At 41.0% G+C, this 21483-nt stretch overlaps 1 protein-coding gene across 13 annotated transcripts in view; it reads right to left on the bottom strand.

Annotated features, from left to right (window-relative positions):
• PPIP5K1 (diphosphoinositol pentakisphosphate kinase 1) overlaps positions 1-21483 on the bottom strand; it is a 254458-nt gene that overhangs the window by 66701 nt on the left and 166274 nt on the right. For 10 of the 13 annotated variants that reach the window (XR_006387809.1, XM_044279548.1, XM_044279550.1 and 7 more), the window contains exon 26: positions 6123-6251. The exons of the other annotated variants lie outside the window; for them this stretch is intronic. Coding sequence is in view for 9 of the 10 variants with exons in the window: in XM_044279548.1 (XP_044135483.1) it covers positions 6123-6251 (129 nt within the window). In the remaining variant the exon portion in view is untranslated. The remainder of the gene's footprint in view (positions 1-6122; positions 6252-21483) is intronic. 13 annotated transcript variants of the gene reach the window in all.

The raw sequence follows: 21483 nt of genomic DNA, 5'->3' as shown, positions 1-21483 counted from the left end.
GGCGAGTTTTCCGTGCGGGTGCGATCCGTGCGGCGAACGTATGGCACCCGCACTAAATCCTGACCCATTCATTTCTATGGGGCTGTGCACATGAGCGATGTTTTTAACGCATCACTTGTGCGTTCAGTTGAAATCGCAGCATGCTCTATATTTTCCGATTTTGACGTGACGCAGGCCCCATAGAAATGAATGGGGTGTGTGAAAATCGGATGGCATCCGCAAGCAAGTACGGATGCCGTGCGATTTGCACGCATGGTTGCTAGGAGACCATCGGGATGGAGACCCGATCATTATTATTTTCCCTTATAACATGGTTATAAGGGAAAATAATAGCATTCTGAATACAGAATGCATAGTAAACCAGCGCTAGAGGGGTTAAAAAAAAATAAATAAATTTTAACTCACCTTAGTCCACTTGCTCGCGAAGCCCGGCATCTCCTTGTGTCTCCGCTGCTGATGAACAGGACCTGGGGTGAGCTACTCCATTAAATAGAGCTTAAGGACCTTCGATGACGTCACTCCGGTCATCACATGATCTTTTACCATGGTGAATCACCATGGTAAAAGATCATGTGACGTACCATGTGATGACCGGAGTGACGTCATCGAAGGTCCTTAACCTGTATTTAATGGAGCAGCTCACCCCAGGTCCTGTTCATCAGCAGCGGAGACACAAGGAGATGCCAGCTTCGCGAGCAAGTGGACTAAGGTGAGTTAAATGATTTTTTATATTTTTTTAACCCCTCTAGCGCTGGTTTACTATGCATTCTGTATTCAGAATGCTATTATTTTCCCTTATAACCATGTTATAAGGGAAAATAATACAATCTTCAGAACATCAATCCCAAGCCCGAACTTCTATGAAGAAGTTCGGGTTAGGGTACCAAACATGCGCGATTTTTCTCACGCGAGTGCAACGCATGACAATGTTTTGCACTTGCGCAGAAAAAAATCGCGCATTTTCCCGCAACGCACCCAGCTCTTATCCGGGCCAAAAAAATGACGCCTGTGTGAAAGAGGCCTTAAGGGATTGAGGCACTCTGGAGGTCACTGTTAATGGGGCAGGAGGATGTGAAGGTCTCTGTTAAGGGGGTGGGCCTCTGTTGAGGTCACTTTTAATGGGTCAGGCCACTGTGGAAGTCACTAGTCATCCCGCAAAAAATGAACATATTTTTTTGTTTCAAAAATGCTATTATTGTGTAAAACGTTAATAAATAAAAAGTATACATATTAGGTATCGCCACGTCCGTAACAATCTGCTCTATAAAATTGTCACTTTACCGAACCCCTCAAGTGAACGCTGTAAAAATAAATAAATAAAAACTGTGTTAAAACAACCAATTTTTTGGTCACCTTGCCCCATAAAGTGTTATAATGAATGATCAAAAAATCATATGTAACCAAAAATAGTACCAATAAAACTGGCACCTTATCCACTAGTTTCCAAAATGGGATCACTTCTTGGGAGTTTCTACTGTAAGGGTGCATCAGGGGGGCTTCAAATGGGACATGGCATCTAAAAACCATGTGGAGTTCCTTTTCTTCTGCGCCCTGCCTTGTGCCCATACAGCAGTTTATGACCACATGTGGGGTGTTTCTGTAAACCGCAGAATCTGGGTAATAAATATTAAGTTTTGCTTGGCTGTTAACTCTCAATGTGTTAAAGAAAAAATTGGATTAAAATGGAAAATCTGCCAAAAAAGTGAAGTTTAAAAATTTGATCTCCATTTTCCTTTAATTCTTGTGGAACGCCTAAAGGGTTAACAAAGTTAGTAAAATCGTTTTTAAGTAACTTGAGGGGTGTAGTTTCTACAATTGGGTTATTTATGGGGGTATCTACTATGTAGGCCCCACAAAGTGACTTCAGACCTGAACTGGTCCTTAAAAAGTGGGTTTTGGCAATTTTCTTAAAAATGATGCCAACATAAGGTAGACATATGGGGAATGTTAAGTAATAAATATTTTATGGAGGTATCACTTTGTGTTTTAAAAGCAGAGGAATTAAAATTTAGAAAATGGCAAATTTTTCAAAGTTTTTGGTAAATTTGGGATTTTTTCATAAATAAAGGTTAAATATATTGACTCAAATATATGACTGTCATGAAGTACAATGTGTCACGAGAAAACAATCTCTGAATGACTTGGATAAGTAAAGGCGATCCAGAGTTATTACCACATAAAGGGAGATATGTCCGTTTTGCAAAATTAGGCCTGGTCAGGAAGGGGGCAAAATGGCCCAGATGGTAAGTGGTTAAATTCCCCCCAAAGTGTCTTTAGGGAAGTATGCAGAGACTGATGAAAGATGAGCGTATATTTTTTGAAAAGTGTCTATCTAGGCCCAACATGAGCAATAATAGAAATTCTCAAACAGAGAATTAATTAATAAAAGGCATAAGCACAATACTAAACAGTATCATAAGATAACATGTCAGCAAGTCAAATATGGATTTATTTTTTAAACCTGTAGCAGTAATTTTGTTAATAAGGATATGCAGTTCACTGCTGACCATCTTGTTCGATTCTCAATAGATCTGCAGACACAGGGGCAGCCAAATCAACACTGAAGAGCAAACTGGATATCGGTTTTAAAGTGAAATATTATTTTTCATTCCACATAATTGTTTAATCCAGTTTTATCAGGTCGTTAATTAGGCTCAAGCCACGGTACCATACTATCGTTACCTCTAATATCTGTGCTGCACTTGGACCCGCCACTTGAAACAAAGCAAGCAGAGTAGGTGCAGTCCTGCAATTAGCTCTATCCGCATGTGTATTAGCACCCTAAGGGTATGGAAACACATTCATTTTTTTTTTTATACAGTTTTGGAAGACAAAATTAGGGGTGGACCACAAAAGGGGAGAAACGGTCAGATATGACTTTTCCACTTTTTTTTTTTAATCCACTTCTGGTTTTGGCTTCAAAGACTGCATAAAAAAACTTGAATGTGTGGATGCACCCCAAGTGTTCTCAATACAAAGTTAAAGGGGTTGAACCCGGTTATCACCTATTCTGCATTCACTTAGTATATATGAGAGAAGCATTGGAGCCCTTGTTTGTTGTGAGCAGGTGACTTACCAGGCTTTACAACACTAAGCTAGGCAGAGGCTTCTGCCTAACAGTGAGCCCGATGACGTCACTGGCATAGATAGGCAGTGTATAGCACTGCCCTAGGCTCTTTTGGAGGCGGGCACTATGCTTTAAATTAATAGCACACAGTAATAAATGATTTAATACTGTGTATATCAAATCAATACATAGCTATCCATCTCAGCCTTATCTATGTATCATGTATATCCAAATATTTATTTTAAGGGAAAGTATCTATGGATAATGATAAAACTGTATCAGAAGTAAATTACTGGCAGCACTGACTAAATGCAAAAAAATAAATACAATAAATCTAAATCAAGCAAGTAGCATATGAGTTTGTAACATCCAGCTAGTTTATAGCTCCTCCCACCCCACTAGTTACATAGACACTCCCCTATCACTGCCCCTAACAACATCCAGCTAGTTTATAGCTCCTCCCACCAGCTAGTTACACAGACACATCTCTATCACTGCCCCTAATAACACCTAGATCGTTTATAGCTCCTTGCACCCCGCTAGTTACATAGACACTCCCCTATCACTGACCCTAACAACATCCAGCAAGTTTATAGCTCCTCGTACCCCGCTAGTTACATAGACACTCCCCTAGGACAGCCCCTAACAACGGCCAGCTAGTTTATAGCTCCTCCCATCCTGTTAGTTACACAGACACTCCCCTATCACTGACTCTAACAACATCTAGCTAGTTTATAGCTCCTCGCACCCCGCTAGTTACATAGACAATCCCCTAGGACAGCCCCTAACAACAGCCAGCTAGTTTTTAGGTCCTCGCACCCAGATAGTTACAGACACATCCCTATCATTGGCCCTGTTGGTGTTTTGACACCCCCATGAGATGCATGGATATGTTGATGGGACCACAGCCCAGAACAGAAGATAGGAGCAATAAAGCTAAATAAATGTATTACAAAAATACAGCTACCTGCATACATGATTATTTTTAAGAGTGTTGATGCAAACTAGGAAACCTCTTTATAGAGTCTCTGTACTTTGACACAATTTCATTTAATTAAGAATGGTGTAAATAGCAAATTTCTAAAATCACTTAATTTAAAAAATATCCACCTGGATGAAACATTGTCAGGAAGAATTCATCCTTCGAAAAAAAGAAACAGAAGATGGCTCAGAGGAAGGTGGGGTGTCTAGCTCAGATCCTGAGCCTGAAAAATGAACTGCTTTAACACAGCTTCAAAATTCACAGGAGGCTCCTGCCTTTCTGTACGGCTACTTTCCCATCCGCGTTTGTTGCTGGATCCGTCATGGATTTAGCAGATCAATAATACAACTGTCTGCATCCGTTTAGAATAAATCCGGTTGTATTATCTCCAAAATGAACAAGACTGATACGGCACTGAAACCATTTTAAGTCAACGTGCACTGTATCAGTTTTTTTTTTTTGTTTTGTTTTTTTCATATAATTTTTCTTTTTATCTGGCACTATTTACTTACATTGTGTTTCATGCCAGATCCGTATTGCTCAGTATCCAATGACACACACAAAAATGTGATACAAATGTGATACGAATGCATAAGACTGATTGGGGTAATGGTGATTGACACTCAAATAGACATGAAACCCTAGCTAGTATAGCCATGTGTTAATAGAAAAATACAGAGGGTATTGGAGTTCAGAAAAACAACGTAGATCCGGACGGAACAAGACTTATGATACATTGTTAACAAGATGTTCTGAGCAAGAAGGTAAGTAACTGCGTATAGCCATATGAAGTATCCATGAGCTATTATGCAAGTATTTCTTTCCTGCGCGTGATGAAGTAAATGTGATCACGCGCAGACACACCTAGATCACAGGCTCATCTAACTATACATGGTATAAAACAGAGGGGTTTCCAAGGGGAATTTGGGATTCGTTGAAGATGCGGCAGATGTGCGCTGTTCCCAGATTCTTCCCCTTGCTGACTGTTGGAATCCCACAACGGGTGATGCTACAATATCGGGTGATGTATTGATGCTTTACTTACTCATGATAGTCAAGATAACTGTAGTTTTATAATTACGATAACTCTTATTGTCAACCATCATTTTATTACAATTTATCATAAATAAAGTAATTGTTTTACTTTAACTCACTTAAGGTCCTAGTCTGTGTGCTAGTGAGTGCTCCGTAGTAGTGTTAGCAACACTTTTATCAGGCAAAGCACATGGGAACGCAATAAAATGGAACGGAATGCATTCTGGAGCACTGCATTCCAGTTTGTTCAGTTCTGTCCCCACTGACAATGAATGGGGACAAAATGAAAGCGTTTCCCTCCAAGTTTTGAGATCATCTGCCGGATCTCAAAACCGGAAAGGAAAACACAGATGTAAAAGTAGCCTAAGTGTGATCTCTACCCCCTTATCTGTTCTGGGAGCACCACAGCTGAAAACAAACATAGTGGGAAGTAAGGGAAAGGACTTCACAGCAGTACAGTGCTGGCAGAGTCCACAGAAGGGAGACCTCTTCTGCTTGAGAGAAATGTATCTGACTGTGCAGCTAAAGAGGGGGATAATTAGTCTGAAAAAGACATTTAGGGAAGCCCAAAAAAAAACACCCATTTCTTCATAGTTATGATTGCACAAAGAAGCATAGCCATTATGCAAACTTCTTTTGAAAACTCAGGTACGCATTAAGCCCAAGTCACATACATACCATGTTTTTGACAACGGAAATATATGTACTACAGGCACCTGCACATGCAAAAGGATCGGCACAATCATTTTGAAAATTAGGAAATGATTAGCTGCAGATAATTCTGAAGAAAAAAAGAGAGAGAAATATAGAGTTCCAAAAGGATTTCTTTTTTGCATGGACTAACATTTTATCTATGTTCAGCCCATCCACATTAGCAGTGATATACCATCTGTAATTCGCCACCATTATTCCAGGACACGTAACGCCATTGTGACATTCAGCAGGATTTGATACATGCAAATGTTTCCCCCTTTCCAGGGCCAAGAAATTAAACACACGGTTGGGATACAGAGGGCACTTGGTTTAGAATACACGTACCGTCTTTGTAAGTCAGGCTGGCAGCGGCACTGATTTTTTTGCGGTAGCTGCGTGCGTAGTCCTGTAGATTTGGGGCGCTGGAGGAGCCTCCCAGCACTGTGGTGCTGAACAGACCAGTGCACTGTGATCCTGGAAAGGTTGGGATTCGGGATTAGTATTCACACACATCTAGGACATGCCATTAAATAGAAATCACCCTGGTTAATGGTAGTCATCGTCCCATATGTAGTACATTTGATGTTTATCTGAAAATAGTGAAACACCATTGTTATACCACAATTTAGTACACATTCTTTGGTGAGACACAGCAAACAGAAAATCCCAAATCATACAATACAAGAGCAAGACTCTGATACATATGGACAAAGAATAAAGAACCGATACAAAACAATAACCTAATCTGACTGTGCAAGAAGAGACACAAAGAGACTTCAATGTGTCAAAGAAAAAGCTACATTTTGTCTAGCACTATGAATGGCAGTCATAGTATTTTCCAAAAGTTTAATAATCAAGTGTTAAAGGCAATATTTTTTACTTTGTACATTTCACATATGTATCAAAGTAATGGGAGCACATGCAATTGTTATTGTGTCAAGAAGGCTCTCCACAAAAGTAATATTTATACCCAACATTGCGTTGTAAACTCAACTTCTCAAAGATGTTTCCATGATGATAGACAGAAACAGTTCCATATGTGTTTATAGGCTGTTCGTGGTATGGCAGCTCATCCCTATTCAGGTGAATGGGGGAGAATTGGAATACCAGACAGTCTATGGACAGACACAGACTATAGAAAAAAGGAGATAGGACAGTGATGGCGAACCTATTAGAGACCGGGTGCCCAAAATGCAGCCCAAAACCCACTTATTTATCGCAAAGTGCCAACACGGCAATTTATCCTGAATACTACAGTCCAGTATAGTATATTTTCAATGTACTTTATCATTTAAGTATAATGACCTGCTTACATTCAATGTGCTGTCCGTGCTGTTCATAGTGTGCCCAGCGCTGATGAATGGCTGGTAAAGTCCAGAGTATATTGGTACACCATAGACTTTTTCCAGGGTGCGGGTGCCCACAAAGAGAGCTCTAAGTGCTCTAGGTTCGCCATCACTGAGATAGGACATTTTGTTAAAATAGCCCAGCACTTCCATAAATTTTCCCACTTCCATAAATTGTCCCACTTCCTTTGATCATGGTTTGTCTCACATTGAGAAATATATAAAGACTTCTTCTCTGTGTGAACCAAGAGCTCATCCATAACCCTCTCCACTCCTTCTCACTGTCCTATGTTTTAACACAACAGGGTGGAATGGGAGCCTCCCCCACTCTGCAGAGGACAAAAAAAAACTTTTCATATGTTTTGATATGTGCAAGGGTTTAAAAAATAAAAAATAAAAAAAATCACTCACCTCTCACCAGCACCAAACTCTCACCTATGGTTCCAGCTGGCAGAAGTGATGTGTTTTTAGATGGCATATTACAATACTGGTTTGGCAGGGATCATAAGCAGGGGAGGGGAAGCTTGGCACTAAAGCAATGGTGACAGGTAATATTTGTTTTTTTTATCCCTTGCACCAAACCATCAACATATCAAAAGGGTTTTCTGATCTTGGAGAACTTCTTTACGCCCCATAATCTCCACCCCTCAGACAACCTCCAGCCAGATGGAACTGCTAATCAGGAGCTGTTCTTTGCAATATTCCTAAATGTTTGTTTCAGGAACATGCAGAAAATGCATACTAGCACACAGCGGGTGCAAGATTATCACCTGTATACTTTTATCACATACTTCTAGTTTCCGTGCCCCTTTAAAACCCTAAATATGTTTCACGGTTTTTCCAAACCTGCCCCAAATACTTAAAGAACGTCTTCAACTTGGCTACATCTGTTTTACAGTTCTAATAATTCTGTAGCAGTCTTAAAGGGCTTATCTGACACCTAAAACATTAGTTAAATAGCCTTAATGTCGCCGCCCAAGCAACTTTTCAATTTACTCGTATTTTGAATTCTGCCCAGTTAGCGCTCTCAGAATTGTGGTCACGTGACCTGCCAGCCAGCTTCTCTCCAAAACATCTTTCATTTCATGCTCCGATGCTATCCCTTGCCCTGTGCTGCATCGTGCAGGACAAGGGCTGTTTGTTAATATTTTTACAATGCTAGGCAGAGGCTTTCACCTAGCAGTGTTCTCGGTGACATCACCGGCACTAATGGGCGGGCTTTACCTCTGAGCTAGCCAAAGTTGATTCACATAACACGGAGCAGGAGCTCCGTACAGTATTAGAATGTATTGGCTCCGATGAGCCAAAGTTATTGCTTTGCAAAGTCTTGCGAGACTTCAGGCAATAACTTCATAAATTAATTTGTACTGTAAAACACATTTTCCGAGTGGTACCTTCCGAACCTGAGTTCAGGAAATGGCTTTTTACAGTACAAATTAATTTATTAAGTTATTACCCAAAGTATCATACGAGACTTCACGAAGCAATAACTTTGGCTCATCGGAGTCAATACATTCTAATACTGTACGGAGCTCCTGCACCGTACAGTATTGGAATTAGGTTTTATGCAAATCGACTTTGGATGTTTCATCCGAAGTCGATTCGCTCATCCCAAATCCCCGCCAATCCTTTCAATGCAAGCTCTGTGAAAGTAAATAGGGCTGGGCTTCAACTGAGTTGCAATGCCAGACAAAGCGCAGACAAATGTGATAAACGCTGAAAGGGCTGTGGCTCAACAATGTAGCCCCTTGACTCAGCAGTAGTAGGACCTGCTCCAATTAAATATCAATGACATAACCTAGCAATATTACATCAATCATAAGGGTATGGTCACATGGGGAGAATACACTGTGGATTTTCTGCAGCAGAACTGCATGTGGAAAATTCACAGCATATTACAGCTGTGGGAAAGATTTCATCTTTTGCTGGACAACCCTCAGAATATCCTATGACAGTTTTTGCCGCAAATAAACGTAATTTTCTGCGACAGAGCACGATAAATATTGTTATATTTTAGTGGATTGGAAAATTCTGGACACAGCGATACCAATGATGCATGCTTTTTTAATTGTTTATTTTATGTAAAGAATTTGGGGGCGATTTTTAAATATATATAATTTAATATATAATATAATTTTTTTTAACTGTACTTTTTAGTACATGCGATCTCCTAATCTGTTGTCCCATAAACAATACTATGGAATTTTCACAGGCAGCTCACTATGACAACGCCCCAGGCTGTCATAACAACCTCTTAACGCCAATCACGTGCATGTATGTGATTATGCGTTAAGGGGTTAAACGTCTTAATTACAAGCTGTAATATACTAAATTACAAGCTATACATCAATCTACTCAGCTTCCCTTGCTTTATACCATGATGCCTGCAGAAGGCAATGTATGCACCACATATGGGAACAATAAATACTGGGAATATAGATCCAATGATCATAAAAAGGGATAAAAAAGAAATTAAAAAGAAAGATTTTATTAGCATTTCACAGAAGTGAACAAAAAGAACGGAAACCAACCGGATGTCCAAATAAAGGGGAACCCAAGGCAAACAAGTGATAAAGATGGAACCTAACGACTTTATACGAACAAATTCCACAGAAAACAATATAAACCAAAGCTTTTTGAATATTAAATGTGTTGAGAAGATAGCAGTATACAGTGCATTTGAAAGTTTTCAGACCCTTTCACTTTTTTCCCATTTTGTTATGTTGCAGCCTTGTGCTAAAATATAAAAAAGTTCAACATTTTCCCCCATCATTCTGCAGTCAATACCCCATAATGACAAAGTGAAAATAGAATAGTAGAAATCTATAATCTTGCATTGACATACAGTGGATATAAAAAGTCTACACACCCTTGTTAAAATGTTTTCTGTGATGTAAAAAAAGGAGACAAAGATAAATAATTTCAGAACTTTTTCCACCTTTATTGTGACCTATATACTGTACAACTTAATTGAAAAACAAACTGAAATCTTTTAGGCGGAGGGAACAAAAAAAAACTTAAATAAATGTGCTTGCATAAGTGTGTACACCCTTATAACTGGGGATGTAGCTGTGTTCAGAATGAAGCAATCACATAAAAAATCATGCTAAATAGGAGTCAGCATATACCTGCCATCATTTAACCCCTTCAGGACCCTGCCATTTTTCACCTTAAAGAGGACCTTTCACCGATTTTTACACTGTGAACTAAGTATACAGACATGTAGAGCGGCGCCCGGGGATCTCACTGCACTTACTATTATCCCTGGGCGCCGCTCCGTTCTCCCGCTTGCCCTCCGGTATCTCCGGCCACTAAGTTATAGTAGGCGGAGTTTTCAGTCACTAAGGTATGGTAGGCAGAGTCTGCCCTGGTTCTGCTTTAGCGCTGGCCAATCGCAGCGCAGAGCTCACAGCCTGGGAGGTTATTTTCTCCCAGGCTGTGAGCTCTGCAATGCGATTGGCCAGCGCTACAGAAGAACAAGGGCAGTCTCCGCCTACTATAACTTAGTGAGCGGACATACTGGAGGGCATAGCAGGAGAACGGAGCGGCGCCCAGGGATAATAGTAAGTGCAGTGGGATCCCCGGGCGCCGCTCTACATGTCTGTATACTTAGTTCACAGTGTAATAATCGGTGAAAGGTCCTCTTTAACCCCTTAAGGACACATTACGTATCGGTACGGCATGTTTCCCGAGTCCTTAAGGACACATGACGTACCGGTACGTCATGTGTTGTTCCGATCACTGCCGTGCGGCCGGCTGTGATCGGAACAAGGTGCCTGCTCAAATCATTGAGGAGGCACCTCGGCTAAATGCGCGGGGGGGTCCCGTGACCCCCCATGTCCGCGATCACAACAAACCGCAGGTCAATTCAGACCTGCGGTTTGTTGCGCTTTCTGCAGTTTCTGATCGCTGCGGTCCCTGACCGCGGCGATCAGAAACTTTAGTGTGGCGAAAATATATATTTATCACCCCCCCCCCCCCTGCACCTCTGAATGATTTTAGCCCGGTGGGCGGTGCCGGGGGGGTGTTGGGGGCGGGGGGGGCGGTGCGGGCGGCGGGCGGTGCGGCAGGCGGGATCGCGATCCCCCGCCCGCCTCCTATTGCGTAATCGTTGGTGTACAGTGGGTATACCAGGGTGCCAGCACATTGCTGGCACCCTGGTATAAACGGCTGACATCGGTGATGCGATGTCAGCCGTTTAACCCTTTCCATACAGCGGTCCGTACGGACCGCTGTATGGAAAAAGTTAACAGTAAGAGGGAGCTCCCTCCCTCTCCGATCGGGGGGCTGCAGTGCCTTTGCAGCCCCCCGATGGAGAGGGAGAGAGCTTCCAGGCAGCCCCCCAGAGCCCCGTCCTTACCCTTCCCCGTCTGCGCAGTTCTGACCATAACTGAGCAGACGGGGAAGGTTCCCATGGCAACAGGACGCCTGCTCAGGCGTCCTGCTGTCCATGGTGCTGAACAGATCTGTGCTGAAAGCATAGATCTGTTCAGTGTAAGTAAAATACAGTACAGAGCCCTTTATAGAGTACAGTACTGTATTATACAGACATCAGACCCACTGGATCTTCAAGAACCAAGTGGGTCTGGGTCAAAAAAAAAGTGAAAAAAAGGTAAAAATCAAAAAACACATTTATCACTGATTAAAAATTAATAAAATAAAATTCCCTACACATGTTTGGTATCGCCGCGTCCGTAACGACCTGATCTATAAAACGGTCATGTTACTTTACCCGAACGGTGAACGCCATAAAAATAAAAAATAAAAAACTATGATGAAATTGAAATTTTGTCCACCTTACTTCCCAAAAAAAGGTAATAAAAGTGATCAAAAAAGTCGCATGTACCCCAAAATAGTGGCAATCAAACCGTCATCTCATCCCGCAAAAAATGAGACCCTACTTAAGATAATCGCCCAAAAACTGAAAAAACTATGGCTCTTAGACTATGGAAACACTAAAACATCATTTTTTTTGTTTCAAAAATGAAATCATTGTGTAAAACTTACATAAATAAAAAAAAAGTATACATATTAGGTATCGCCGCGTCCGTATCGACCGGCTCTATAAAAATATCACATGACCTAACCCCTCAGGTGACCACCGTAAAAAAATAAAAATAAAAACGGTGTAAAAAAAGCCATTTTTTGTCATCTTACGTCACAAAAAGTGTAATAGCAAGCGATCAAAAAGTCATATGCACCCCAAAATAGTGCCAATCAAACCGTCATCTCATCCCGCAAAAAATGAGACCCTACTTAAGATAATCACCCAAAAACTGAAAAAACAATGGCTCTTAGACTATGGAGACACTAAAACATTTTTTTTGTTTTAAAAATGAAATCATTGTGTAAAACGTACATAAATAAAAAAAATTGTATACATATTAGGTATCGCCGCGTCCGTGACAACCTGCTCTATAAAATTACCACATGATCTAACCTGTCAGATGAATGTTGTAAATAAAAAAATAAAAAACGCTGCCAAAAAAGCTATTTCTTGTTACCTTGCCGCACAAAAAGTGTAATATAGAGCAACCAAAAATCATATGTACCCTAAACTAGTACCAACAAAACTGCCACCCTATCCCGTAGTTTCTAAAATGGGGTCACTTTTTTGGAGTTTCTACTCTAGGGGTGCATCAGGGGGGCTTCAAATGGGACATGGTGTAAAAAAAAACAGTCCAGCAAAATCTGCCTTCCAAAAACCGTATGGCATTCCTTTCCTTCTGCGCCCTGCCGTGTGCCCGTACAGCGGTTTACGACCACATATGGGGTGTTTCTGTAAACTACAGAATCAGGGCCATAAATAATGAGTTTTGTTTGGCTGTTAACCCTTGCTTTGTAACTGGAAAAAAAAAATTTTAATGGAAAATCTGCCAAAAAAGTGAAATTTTGAAATTGTATCTCTATTTTCCATTAAATCTTGTGCAACACCTAAAGGGTTAACGACGTATGTAAAATCAGTTTTGAATACCTTGAGGGGTGTAGTTTCTTAGATGGGGTCACTTTTAGGGAGTTTCTCCTCTAGGGGTGCATAAGGGGGCTTCAAATGGGACATGGTGTAAATAAACCAGTCCATAAAAATCAGCCTTCCAAAAACCAAACGGCGCACCTTTCACTCTACGCCCCGCTGTGTGGCCGTACAGTAGTTTACGGCCACATATTGGGTGTTTCTGTAAACGGCAGAGTCAGGGCAATAAAGATACCGTCTTGTTTGGCTGTTAACCCTTGCTTTGTTAGTGGAAGAAATGGGTTAAAATGAAAAATTAGACAAAAAAATAAAATTCTCAAATTTCCTCCCCATTTGCCAATAACTCTTGTGCAACACCTAAAGGGTTAACAACGTATTCAAAATCAGTTTTGAATACCTTGAGGGGTGTAGTTTCTTAGATGGGGTCATTTTTGGGTGGTTTCTATTATGTAAGCCTCGCAAAGTGACTTGAGACCTGAACTGGTCCCTAAAAATTGAGTTTTTGTACATTTCTGAAAAATTTCAAGATTTGCTTCTAAACTTCTAAGCCTTATAACATCCCCAAAAAATAAAATATCATTCCCAAAATAATTCAAACATGAAGTAGACATATGGGGAATGTAAAGTCATCCAAATTTTTGGGGGTATTACTATGTATTACAGAAGTAGAGAAACTGGAACTTTGAAATTTGCAAATTTTTCCAAATTTTTGTTAAATTTGGTATTTTTTGGTGCAAAAAAAATAATTTTTTTGACTTCATTTTACCAGTGTCATGAAGTACAATATGTGACGAAAAAACAATCTCAGAATGGCCTGGATAAGTCAAAGCGTTTTAAAGTTATCAGCACTTAAAGTGACTCTGGTCAGATTTGCAAAAAATGGCCTGGTCCTTAAGGTGAAATAGGGCTGTGTCCTTAAGGGGTTAAGGACCAGGCCATTTTTTGCAAATCTGACATGTGTCACTTTATGTGGTGATAACTTAAAAATGCTTTTACTTATCCAAGCCATTCTGAGACTGTTTTCTCATCACATATTGTACTTCATGACAGTGGTCAAATTGAGTCCAAAAAATGTATTTTTATTTATAAAAAAAATACCAAATTTACCCAAAATTTGGAAAATTAGCAAGTTTCCAAATTTCAATTTCTCTACTTTTATAAAAGATAGAAATACCTCCAAAAATAGTTATTACTTTACATTCCCCATATGTCTACTTCATGTTTGGATCATTTTGTGAATGTCATTTTATTTTTTGGGGACTTTAGAAGGCTGAAAAGTTTAGAAGCAAATCTTGAAATTTTTCAGGACATTTCGAAACCCACTTTTTAAGGACCAGCTCCGGTATGAAGTCACTTGGTGAGGCTTGCATAATAGAAACCACCCAAAAATGACAGTATTTTAGAAACTACACCCCTCAAGGTATACAAAACTGATTTTACAAACTTTGTTAACCCCTTTTGGTGTTCCACAAGAATTGATGGGAAAATAGAGATGACATTTCTGAATTTCCCTTTTTTACAGATTTTCCATTTTAATGTATCACAGAGAAAAATGACCTTTCACATGAAACTTTTACTGTCATTAGTTAAAATATTACCCCATCTATATATAATCTTAAACTATGTCAGATATTTTGACAAAGCCTTAGGCTACTTTCACACTAGCGTTCGATCGGATCCGTTCTGAACGGATCCGCTCATATTAATGCAGACGGTGGCTCCGTTCAGAACGGATCCGTCTGCATTATAACTTAGAAAAATTTTCTAAGTGTGAAAGTAGCCTGAGCGGATCCGTTCAGACTTTACATTGAAAGTCAATGGGGGACGGATCCACTTGAAGATTGAGCCATATGGTGTCATCTTCAAGCGGATCCGTCCCCATTGACTTCCATTATAAGTCGGAACGGATCCGCTCGCCTCTGCACGGCCAGGCGGACACCCGAACGCTGCTTGCAGCGTTCAGGTGTCCGCTCACTGAGCGGAGCGGAGGCTGAGCGCTGGCAGGCGGATGCATTCTCAGTGGATCCGCCTCCACTGAGAATGCATTAGGGCCAGACGGCTGCGTTCAGGGCCGCTTGTGAGCCACTTCAAACGGAGCTCACGAGCGGACACCTGAACGCAGGTGTGAAAGTAGCCTTACTTAGGACGTATCCAGGATAGTACAATCCGATATACCCCATATGTGGTCGTAAACCACTGTACGGGCACACAGCATTCTGCAGAAGGAAAGCTAAGACATACAGTTTTTGAAAGACAGATTTTGCTGGACTGGTTTTTTGACACCATGTCCCATTTGAAGCCCCCCTGATGCACCCCTAGAGTAGAAACTCCAAACATGTGATCCTATTATGGAAACTACAGGATAAGGTGGCAGTTTTGTTGGTACTATATTAGGGTACATATGATTTTTGGTTGCTCTATATTACACTTTTTGTGAGGCAATGCAACAAGAAATAGCTATTTTGGCACCAGTTTCTATTTATTGTTATTTACAACATTTATCTGACAGGTTAGATCATGTGGTATTTTTATAGAGCAGGTTGTTACGGACGCGACAATACCAAACATGACTACTTTTTTTTTGATGTTTCAGTTTTACATAAAGCATTTTTTGGGGAAAAAAATATTTTTTTAGTGTCTCCACATTCTGAAAGCCTTAGTTTTATTTATTTTTTGAGTGACTGTCTTGTTTTCGGGATGAGATGACGGTTTGAATGGTACCATTATAGGAATCATAAGACTTTTTGATCGCTTGCTATTACACTTTTTGTGATGTAAGGTGACACAAAATGGCTTTTTTACACAGTTTTTTTTATGGTATTCACCTGAGGGGTTAGGTCATGTGATATTTTGATAGAGCAGGTTATTATGGACACCGCAATACCTAATATGTCTACTTTCTTTATTTATGTAAGTTTTACACAATGATTTCATTTTTGAAACAAAAAAATAATAATCATGTTTTAGTGTCTCCATAGTCTGAGAGACATAGTTTTGTCAGTTTTTGGGCGATTGTCTTAGTTAGGGTATGATTTTTGCGGGATGAGTTGACGGTTTGTTTGGCACTATTTTGGGGTGCATATGACTTTTTGATCGCTTGCTATTACACTTCTTGTGATGTAAGGTGACAAAAAAATGATTTGACACTTTTTATTTTTTACGGTTGTCATCTGAAGGGTTAAGTCATGTGGTATTTTTATGGAACAGCTTGTTCCGGACGCAGCAATACCTAATACGTATACTTTTTTTATTTACTTAAGTTTTACACAATAACAGCATTTTTTAAATAAAAAAATATATATTTTAGGGTCTCCATATTCTGAGCCATAGATTTTTTTTCTTTTTGGGCGATTGTCTTAGGTAGAGGCCCATTTTTTTGTGGAATGAGGTGACTGTTAGATTGGTAATATTTTGGGTGGTATACGCCTTTTTGATCACTTGGTGTTGCACTTTTAGTGATGTGTTCACCTGAGGGGTTAGGTCATGTGTTCGTTTTATAGAGCCGGTCGATACGGATGCGGCGATACCCAATATGTGTACTTTTCTTTTTTCCCCTATTTTTTTCTCTTTATTTTGGCAAAAGGATATTTTTAGTTTATTTTTTTACTTGAAACTTAACTTTTTTGTAAACTTTATTTTTTTCAAATTTTTTTTGTCCCACTCTGGGACGTCAACTTTTGGGGGTCTGATCCCCTTTACAATGCATTCCAAAACTTCTGTATTGGAATGCATTGGCTGTATGTGTAATACAGTGTGTATTATACATACAGCTTCCTGCCTGTGAGATCCAGGGGGCTGGATCTCACAGGCTCTCCCCCGGAAGGCAGCAACAATGCCTAAGGAAGGCATCGCGCTGCCTTCTATGCCATCGGATCCCCGTCACAGCAGCACGGGGACCCGATGGCAGCTCCGATACCCGCGAGGATATAGCATGTGCCGCGATCAGCGTTAACCGCAGTACATCAATGGTTAATGCGCCGGCATCAGTGATTTTACCGATGATGGCGCTTGCAGCAGGGGTCCGGCTATCAGCGACTGCCGGACCCCTGCCGCGGATACATGTATGGCGCTGGTCCTCAAGTCACGGACATCTGCGCCGTAAATGTACAGCGCAAGTTCTCTACAGGTTAAAGGGCCTCTGATTAACCCCAAATAAAGTTGCTCTAGTTGGTCTTTCCTGAAATGTTCTTAGTCGCATTCCACAGCAAAAGCCATGGTCCAAAGAGAGCTTCCAAAGCATCAGAGGGATCTCATTGCTAAAAGTTATCAGTCAGGAGAAGGGTACAAAATAATTTCCAAGGCATTATATATACCATGGAACCCAGTGAAAACAGTCACCATCAAGTGGAGAAAATATTGCACAACAGTGACATTACCAAGAACTGGACGTCCCTCCAAAATTGAGGAAAAGATGAGAAGAAAACTGGTCTGGGAGGCTACCAAGAGGCCTATAGCAACATTAAAGGAGCTACAGGACTATCTGGCAAGTATTGGATGTGTGATACATGTGACAACAATCTCCCGTATTCTTCATATGTCTGGGCTATGGGGTAGAGTGGCAAGATGAAAGCCTTTTCTTACAAAGAAAACCATCTAAGCCAGGCTACATTTTGCAAAAACACATCTGAAGTCTCCCAAAAGCATGTGGGAAAAGGTGTTATGGTCTGATGAAACCAAGGTTGAACTTTTTGGCCATAATTCCAAAACATGTTTGGTGCAATAACAACACTGCACATCACCAAAAGAACACAATACCCACAGTAAAGCATGGTGGTGTCAGCATCATGCTTTGGGGCTGTTTTTCTTCAGCTGGAACTGGGGCCTTAGTTAAGCTAGAGGGAATTATGAAGAGTTCCAAATACCAGTCAATATTGGCACAAAACCTTGAGGCTTCTGCTAGAAAGCTGAACATGAAGAGGAACTTCATCTTTCAGCATGACAATGACCCAAAGCATACATCCAAATCGACAAAGAAATGGCTTCACCAGAAGAAGATTATAGTTTTGGAATGGCCCAGCCAGAGCCCAGACCTGAATCCGATTGAAAAACTGTGGAGTGATCTGAAGAGGGTTGTGCACAGGAGATGCCCTCGCAATCTGACAGATTTGGAGTGTTTTTGCAAAGAGGAGTGGGAAAATCTTGCCAAGTCAAAATGTGCCATCCTAATAGACTCATACCCAAAAAGACTGAGTGCTGTAATAAAATCAAAAGGTGCTTCAACAAAGTATTAGTTTATGGGTGTGCACACTTATGTAACCATATTATTTTATTTTAGTATTTTTTCTTCCCTCTACCTAAAAGATTTCAGTTTGTTTTTCAATTGAGTTGTACAGTTTATAGGTCACATTAAAGATGAAAAAAGTTCTGAAATGATTTAACTTTGTCTCTTTTTTTACATCACAGAAACCCGACATATTAACAGGGGTGTGTAGACTTTTTATATCCACTGTAAGTATTCAGACCCTTCACTCAGTACCAAGTTGATGCACCGTTGGCAGCGGTTACAGCCGCCAGTCTTCTTGGATATGATGCCACAAGGTGTGCGCACCTTGATTTGGGGATTTTCTGCCATTTTTCTCTGAGGATCCTCTGAAACTGTTTTAGGTTGGATGGGGACCATGGGTAGACAGCCACACAGTTGTCCCTAAGCCATTACTGTATTGCCTTGGTTGTGTGCTTAGGGTTATCGTCTTGGAAGGTGAACTTTCTTCCCACTCGAAGGTCCAGAGTGTTCTGGATCAGGTTTTCTTTAAAAACATCTCTGTACTTTGCTCCATTCAGCTTTCACTAAAACCTGACCAGTCTCCCCCAGCTGCTAAAAAAAAAACACCCCCCAGCATGATGCCACCGCCACCACAATGCTTCACTGTAGGATGGTATTCAGCACCGCTTGGTTTCCTCCAATCATGACGCTTAGAACTTAGGCCAAAAAGTTCAATCTTTATTTCATCAGACCAGAGAATCTTCTTTCTCACAATCCAAGAGTCCTTTAGGTGCTTTTTTTGGGAGCTTAGCCAGAGTGACTTTTCCCCCAATTACTTAGGTTGTTGGGGTGGCTAGCTCTAGGAAGAGCCCTGGTTGTTCTAAACTTCGGCTATTTAATTAGACTGTGCTCTTGGGAGCTTTCAGTGCAGCAGAAATTGTTTGTCCCCCTCTCTGTGCCTCCACACAATCCTGTCTCTAAGCTCTATAGGCAGTTCTTTCCTCTTCATGGCTTGGTTTTTGCACTGACATGTCAACCTTATATAGACAGGGCTGGGTCTTTCCAAATCTTGTCAAATAAATTGTAGTTTACCTACAGGTGAACTCAAGTCAAAGTGTAGAAACATCTCGGAGATGATCAAGAGAAATGGGAGATCGCCGGAGCTAAACTTCAAGTGTCAAAGCAAAGGGTCTGAATACTTTTGTCCATGCAAAATGTTAGTTTTTTTCTTTTTAATAAATTAGCAAAAAATTTCTACCAATCTGTTTTAAGGCCACACCATAACAAGACGTGAAAAAAGTGAATGGGTTTGAATACTTTCCCAATGCATTGTATTTTGGTTCAGTATTTCCAAACAATGAGACAGAGCTACTCCCATTCTAGAAAATACAGTAAAGTCACACACATATAATACAGTCAGAGTATAAATATAAAAGAAAATCTAAATTACTGAAAATCTATAAAGTAGCATTACTTACCTACTGTCAAATTAAACTTAAATACAGAAAAAGATGGTTACCAGAATGTAATATAGGCTGGACAAGACCAAACCCAGAATAGAAAGCTGTTTTGTTAGGCTACTTTCACACCTGCGTTCAGAGCGGATCCGTCTGGTGTCTGCACAGACGGATCCGCTCCTATAATGCAGACGATGGGATCCGTTCAGAACGGATCAGTCTGCATTATATTTTAGAAAAAATTCTAAGTGTGAAAGTTACTCAGACGGATACGTCCAGACTTTACATTGAAAGTCAATGGGGGACGGATCCGTTTGAAATTGAGCCATATTGTGTCAATTTCAAACGGATCTGTCCCCATTGACTTACATTGTAACTCTGGACGGATCCGTTTGCCTCCGCAAGGCCAGGCGGACACCCGAACGCTGCAAGCAGCCTGCTGAGCGGAGCGGAGGCCAAACGGAGCCATACTGATGCATTCTGAGCGGATCCGCATCCACTCAGAATGCATTGGGGCAGTACGGATGCGTATGGTTTTTAAAGGTGCTCATATACATCAGATCAAGGCGGCCGAACCCACCAATATTGGCAAGCCAGCAGAATTTCTCATGTGTATGACTACATTCAGACTCTCCCCCGACAGATTTCCGATAAAAACAGTATCGGGCATGTTGAACTTTACATGCTGTAGGAGAGTACCTGGGGTGGTGGTAGACGGGAGGTCCTGGCCCCGGTGGAGTAAGAGCCGGAAAAGTGCATTTTGCAGTGGTTGTGGATCCGGGCTGGCTCTTACTGGGAGCAGGCAGATATGCGGGCGGGTGCCCGTCTCCCCACGGTCCAGGCCAGGTTTTGCAGGGAAGGGTTAAAACCCGACCAGCAACAAGGGTGTGGTGCGCAATGTGGAGCTTCTTTGTTCTCTGGCTGTGCGAGTGAGAAGTGGAGGTGAGCTGGGCTGTGTGCTGAGGCCTGTAAAGGAGTGTGCGGGAACACGCAACTGAAGCGAGGAGGGATCCGTGTTCAGTGGCTAGAAGCCGGACCCAGGGACTTACCAAGGAGAAAAAGGTGACATTACTCCTGGCTTTAAATAGGAGAAGCTGGGGAATGTGTTTTGGGGTGTTATTTTACATATACCCATGCTGGGTGTTATAAATATCTTGGTCAAATGCCAACTTTGTATAAAAGAATTGGAAAAGTTGTCTTTTGCCAAGATATTTCTCTCACCCAGCATGGGTATATGTAAAATGACACCCCAAAACACATTGCCCTACTTCTCCTGAGTATGGCGATACCAGATGTGTGACACTTTTATGCAGCCAAGGTGGGCAAAGGGGCACATATTCCAAAGTGCACCTTTCGGATTTCGCAGGCCATTTTTTACATATTTTGATTGCAAAGTACTTCTCACACATTTGGGCCCCTAAATTGCCAGGGCAGTATAACTACGCCACAAGTGACCCCATTTTGGAAAGAAGACACACCAAGGTATTCCGTGAGGGGCATGGCGAGTTCCTAGAATTTTTTATTTTTTGTCGCAAGTTAGTGGAATATGAGACTTTGTAAGAAAAAAAAAAATCATCATTTTCCGCTAACTTGTGACAAAAAAAAAAAAGTTCTATGAACTCACTATGCCCATCAGCGTATACGTTATGGTGTCTACTTTCCGAAATGGGGTCATTTGTGGGGTTTTTCTACTGTTTGGGCATTGTAGAACCTCAGGAACATGACAGGT

This window comes from Bufo gargarizans, chromosome 2 (assembly GCF_014858855.1).
Source record: "Bufo gargarizans isolate SCDJY-AF-19 chromosome 2, ASM1485885v1, whole genome shotgun sequence".
NCBI lineage: Eukaryota > Metazoa > Chordata > Amphibia > Anura > Bufonidae > Bufo > Bufo gargarizans.
This window is presented reverse-complemented; position numbering and strand designations above follow the sequence as displayed.